General features: G+C 45.0%; 1 protein-coding gene across 1 annotated transcript; it reads right to left on the reverse strand.

Moving 5' to 3' along the window:
- Window positions 1-287: 287 nt before the first annotated feature.
- LOC124667938 (geraniol 8-hydroxylase-like) lies at window positions 288-5,750 on the reverse strand. The gene is made up of 2 exons (XM_047205161.1): window positions 4,863-5,750; window positions 288-986 (listed from the first exon to the last, which is right to left on the reverse strand). Exons 1-2 carry the CDS (start codon window positions 5,748-5,750, stop codon window positions 381-383), a joined length of 1,494 nt encoding a protein of 497 aa, XP_047061117.1. The 3' UTR covers window positions 288-380.
- Between the last annotated feature and the right edge of the window lie 350 nt (window positions 5,751-6,100).

Raw genomic sequence — 6,100 nt, forward strand, 5'->3', positions numbered from 1 at the left:
GACTTTTCTGATCTTTGATTATCATCATTGGCGATGGTTGTTACTCTGATGTGTTGGTACTTTGGGGTTCTAATACAACAAGCTTTGCCCGACTCAAGTGATGGAGGATCGAGGACAATAGCATATTTTCTACCCGCTTCGGTGCATGTAGTCGCCACAAGGAGGTAAAAGTACCAATATATGTATTTCTTATTACTTTTGACCCTCTTTATATTGTTGTTGGTGATTATTAATAGGTTGGTGGATATGTTCAGAAAATATATAAAACTCCATGTGTCATACATTTTGGAGATGAGAAATACAAACCATTATTCCAAAGTCTGAATGTATTGGATTAAACGAAAAACTAAGATGAAGACATTATAAATACTTTTTTTTGCTCAAATTGCTGCAGCTATAGCACAGAGAGGCGCGGCTTTGGTGAGCGTCAACCCAAACTTCTCACCCATTTCAATCCATGTCCCCTCAACTTCCACCGGGAGTCTCCACTCGAACCGATTCAACAACGTCGCGAGCACCAAGTGCACCATCCTGGTCGCCAACGACATCCCAGGGCACACTCGGCGCCCCGCACCAAACGGAATGAGCTCGAAATCCCTGCCTTTGTAGTCCACTGTCCTCCCTAGAAACCTCCGGGGCATGAACTTGTCCGGTTCAGGCCATGTGACTTCGTCACGACCCATCGCCCACACATTCACTAGGACACGAGAGCCTTGTGGCACCTTGAAACCTGTGATTTGTATGGTTTCCTGGGCTTGCCGCGGTAACAACAATGGAGCTGGAGGATGTAACCGAAATGTCTCCTTCACTACGGCTTGGAGGTAGGGCAACATCTCAATGTCAGATTCTTCGATGCTCCTTGTTGAGCCGACGACTCGGGCGAGCTCCTCGCGAGCTTTGGCCATTGATGATGGATCTCGAAGAAGCTCCGCCATTGCCCATTCGACCGTGCTTGAGCTTGTGTCACTGCCCGCGACAAACAAATCCTGCAACAAAACGTAAGATGTGCGTGAAATAATCAATAGCCACACAAGCACTCATCGGATGCATAGAACATGTTTTGCTAAGCTATAATAAGATTATACTTATATTTGGATAAAAGTATCTAGTCGTACCGTCCATAAATAGAAGATATACTAGTATCTACTCATTCTTGCATATATACAAGTTTGACTTTTGTTTCTGGTATGGACACGCTGGTAGAAATTATACTATCTCGATATAATAAAAATATTAGTTTGACCTTTGTTTCTGATATGGATATGCATTATCATATTCTAGTGTGTCCTCTATATACCGTCCATGCACGCATTGTTGATTGTTATGGTCATTACTTTGAGATTTGGATATGCATGGAATATGTCCTATCGTGCTCTGACAAATGGAAGTATATTTCTGCCATTTTGCATGCATATATGTTACTATGCCTGCCACACAACTAGCCATTAGTGCACCGAGTTAAATTTCAATTTTAGATTTGAAATAGATGTATATGCTAAAATAAATACCAGATTAACAATCCGTTTGAACATGCTTTCGACATATCTTTTAAGGGTGTGACTATTTCTCAGTCGACTGAGAACTAACTTCGTTCTCAGTTTAGTTCTCAGTCAGATGATATCGTTAAATTTTAATTACAACTCATGACTAAAACGAATCATGATGCAAATCAAATGGTGTAAGACTTGACTAGGCAAAAAGTTCGTTCTCAGCTAGCTGAGAGCTAGCAAATCTCATCTTTTAAACAAGCCAAAAATAAGTTTTGTTTCGATATAATTCAAAATCTGAATTCCAGAACGCAATAAATACCATGATGAATTTTGACACATAATAAAACTCAATTAAACAACAGTAAAGTAGATTCAAAATTTAAACCCTTTTGCTACCTAATAAATTTATCGAATGCATAAACAAGTTTGAAATATGGTGGAACACATTAAAATATTATGGTGAAATAATAAATCTCTTTAGAACTAGGTACAAAATAGTATATCTCCGAGTTATGGTCGCTATGGTTTTAAACTTTCAATGCAACCACTATGTGTTTCCTATAAGATTTGAACCTGAAATATATTTTATGGTTTGAACACTACAGAAATTGTCAGTTACTTTCTAACTCCAGTGAACCAAGTTTGAAACAAATTGTTTGCAAAAACTAATTTCACCAGGTTTCATAAACTTTTTCAAAGTTTCACCAAGTTTTAAAATTTTATTTTCAAATATTGTTAAAATATATTCAATATTCGTCTTGTTTCAGAGCTCTCTTTACTAGGAACCCAAATATTCGACCTGCAAAAAAAGGAACCCAAATATAATGATTCACAATTTGGATTATTGGTTTAAAAGTTACGGAAATTTCAAGTTTGAGAATTAGACCCTCCACAATGTCATGTAAAATCTATAGCAGAGAGACTGTCAGTCATACACGCTACCATACGCTAGATCAAATGGGGAGCGGCGATGCTTGTTGCTGCAGTCGCGGTCGTCGATCAGCGATACTCCGGCCGGCCATGCTCGGTTCAGGATACGAGATAGAGGATACGGAGCTGCCACGGAAGAGGCCCCGATCTGGATCATAGTGAGCCGTTTTTCTGCACTGGATGCTGCAACGGCGTGCGGTGCGACATGCACAACTCTATGGTCTGGATGCTGTTAGCTGTGGATCTACAAGCTTCTTTTGTGGGAGACGAGGGAGCCCGGCGCGAAAACCTACCACTAAGTTTGGGTTCGTACCTGTAGAACGATAGAGAGAGGTTTGACGTAATGTGATGGATGTTGTATTGCGCCTTATGGACGAGTATATATAGGGTACAAGACTTGGAGGCTAAGAAGGTCTCCTAGAGATAAAGCAGGAGATGAATGACAAATCCTATACAAATCCCGTGACATCTAATACTACCTAATATATCTCTAACACTACCGATGTTGACAACATCTTTCCGGTGTCGTTTCCTTGTTAGAGGCTTCGATGGAGAGCTCATCTTCCTCTCTCGACATGATTGGCTTGCACTCTCTAAGTGAGAACCCAAACTGCGATTGTCCAAAGTAGGGAACGATGGCGTCTTCAATTCGTTGCTTCCCTCTTGGGGCATTGTCTTGAAGAGTCATATTATGGATGTTTGGTAGCACGCCTCTTGTGTCAGGGTTGGTGGAAGCAGTGGCTAGAGGGTTTTTGTGCACCGAGGTGACGCTCTCGAAAAGTGATGCATTTGTAACTCTATGAAGCACATTGGCGGCTCTCATGTCTTGGGTGACAATTTTGAGTCACTAGTGCGACATGATTGTCAGCTCGGTCGACACATCCTAGAGGGGCAATCTGACTTAATGTTAGGGTGGTTGCCTTTGCATCTTGGGATATGGTTGGTTGGATCGTGCGGCGTTGCAACTCAGGGACGAGGGTGATATGTTGGTTTTGTTGCCCTAGAAGGTGGTCTTCATAAAATGCGTAGGTCTTGCCATCTTCGGTCACAAGTGGCACGTGAGGTAGGGGAATAGCATGCTTACCCACGTGTGCCTTGAGCTGGCTGATGTGGAACACATGATGGATGGTGGCTGTGTCTGGGAGATGTAATCTGTATGCCACTTCACCCACACGCTCCTCGATCTTGAACGGCCCATAGTATTTGGAACGAAGTTTCAGCGATCCCCGGAGACCAAAAGCATTCTGTCTGTATGGTTGGATACGTAAGTATACCATGTCGCCCACATCATAGTGCCTGTCGGTCCGGCGTTGGTCCGCAACGGCAGAAAGTTTGGGTGGCGGCTCAAAGAGTTTGGCAATTTTGAGGGCTGTTGAGCTTGCAGCGTATGGGTGATGAGGTGGCTCTAAAGTTAGTCGTACGCGCTTCAGGTATCCAATTTGTGTGGCGTTGGGTCGTCGGCTAGTATGGGCATGGTTGAGTGGTGCTGGTGTTGGGTCGTCTTCTCTGCATGTGTGATAATGTGGTGCTGGTATATTGAAAAGGGTATGTATATATTCTCCCTGTCATCTTGATTTGTCAACGAAGTGCCAGACACTCATGACAGAGATAATGGTTGTTTAAAGCAAACCAAGATGGCCCCGATCATGTGCTGTCTATTTTAGTCCACACATAGTACGTTCTTACTCCTCCACACTAGTGGCAACAAAACTGTTGCTCCACCATTTGTAAAATGATGTTCGAGATTATTTAAATTCAGATATATCTATACACTAAAAATTTCTAGATATATCTAATTTACATAAAGTTCTAACATATTTTTATGACGGAGGTTTTACCAGCTCTGTCTTATTTATTTACTAAAATGTAAAATTGTATCTAGATAAAAGTAAAATACATATTCTTTTAGACGGAGGGAATACTATTTAATCAAGCATAAGCCTTGAATTGCAGACTCTTCAAAAAAACGACGCCTCCAAGATGACAGGGTGCTGGTGTTGTCATGGTGGTGGATGTATTGCTGTTGTTAGGTCGGTGATACTGTAGCGGGACTTTTGTTTCTTAGTTTTTTTTTCCTTTTTTTGGCTGTGTGCATCCGTAGTGCCATTAGGGTGGTGCGTTGTTGCAGAGGCCGGGTGTAATTGGTATCTCTCGATATTAATATATTCCCTTTATCGAAAAAAAGCATAAGCCTTGATTAAAGGTTTGTGATTCATTTTTTTAAATCTAAAAACAGTATAAACCTCCCAAGAGGTATCTTCTTAAGAGAAACACAAAAATAGCTGAGTTTAAACGATACATTTTCGGAATTAAGGGGTAGGATGACTAAGATTAAATGAAACCATAATACCACTTTAGGGGTTTACCCTGTTTTAAGATTTAGAGATCTATGGAGCATAACGAACTGAATAGTCGAGAGAAGAGCATTTGCTGTTACGTTACCGTGAACAGCGACCTCAAAGTGTCGCGGTCGAGGCCAGCCTTGTCGCCGTCGCGCCCGGCGACATCGAGCAGCACGTCGAGGAAGTCGTCGCTCTCCTTCCTAGGATCGCCGTCCTCGCGCTCCCGCAGTCTACCGTCCACCTCCGCGTCGAACACCACGTGCAGCCGCGCGAACAGCCGCGCCATCAGCCGGCGCTGGCCCTGCAGGTCCGCCCACGCGAGCGCCGGCCAGAAGTCCGACACGTTCGGCAACCCCAGGTGCTCCATGATCTCGGCCACCAGCACCTGGAAGTCCTTGGACCCGCCATGGTCGTCGAGGCTCGTCAGGTCTTTCGAGAAGATGGTGCGCGAGAGGAGGTTCAGGCTCGTCGTGAACGCCACACGGCCGATGTCCACCGCCACGCCGTCGCGCGCTAGCCGGGCGACGTGCTCCGCGAGCTCCCGCACCTTGTCGCTCCGGAGGCCCTGGAGCGCGTCCAGCCGGTGCGGCGCGAAGAGCTCCGTGGCCATGATCTTACGGAGTGAGCGCCACCGCGGCGCGTTGGGAAGCCACGGGACAGAGTTCTTGGCATGGTGGCCGGCAGCGTCGTTTACATACCGGGCGGCGAAGACGGCGTCGTGCTTCTGCATGAACTCGCGGGCGATATCCGGAGAGGAGACGACCACCGTGGTGACCGAGCCCAGGCGAAGGGACATGAGCGGGCCATGGATCTTGGCGAGGTGGGTGAGGGAGCGGTGTGGCTGGTCGCCGAGGAGGTGGAGGCTGCCGATGAGTGGCAAAGGGCGGGGACCTGGAGGGAGGCGGCGGCGTGCGTGGGCGAGAAGGTCCAGGAGGTAGATGGAGAGAATGGAGACGACGAGCCATGTCAGCCAGGCAAGGAAAGACATTGTATCTATTTCTGTCCGGGTAAACACTGATCAGCAGTGTCGTGTGCGTGCGACAGTACGGGAGTATGGACTTTATATGGAGGCTTCGATGTACTCCCGTTATGCTAAAATACAGTGTGCTAGTTTTGATTAAAATCAAGCTAATAAAATATTACCATATATATATACTTTTCTTAATTTTCAACAAGTTGAAATTTCAATTCGCCACAAGTCAGATCGCTGGCCGTTCCTTTTGAATTCGCGGCGCGAATCACTGCACTTCCTTGTGTGCATGTTTCTTTATTCTCATACTCGGCTTAATAACAGTTGGGTCCGTTTTTTCTTTGTCTCATTTCGATTTTTGAGGGTGG

Source organism: Lolium rigidum, chromosome 6 (genome assembly GCF_022539505.1).
Source record: "Lolium rigidum isolate FL_2022 chromosome 6, APGP_CSIRO_Lrig_0.1, whole genome shotgun sequence".
Lineage (NCBI taxonomy): Eukaryota > Viridiplantae > Streptophyta > Magnoliopsida > Poales > Poaceae > Lolium > Lolium rigidum.

Excerpts from the sequence above, each read along its gene's own strand:
- LOC124667938 (XM_047205161.1), bottom strand. The coding sequence starts at position 5,750 with ATGTCTTTCCTTGCCTGGCTGACATGGCTCGTCGTCTCCATTCTCTCC. Across the intron at positions 987-4,862 it reads CTTTGAGGTCGCTGTTCACG|GATTTGTTTGTCGCGGGCAG; the intron begins GTAACGTAACAG and ends GTTTTGTTGCAG.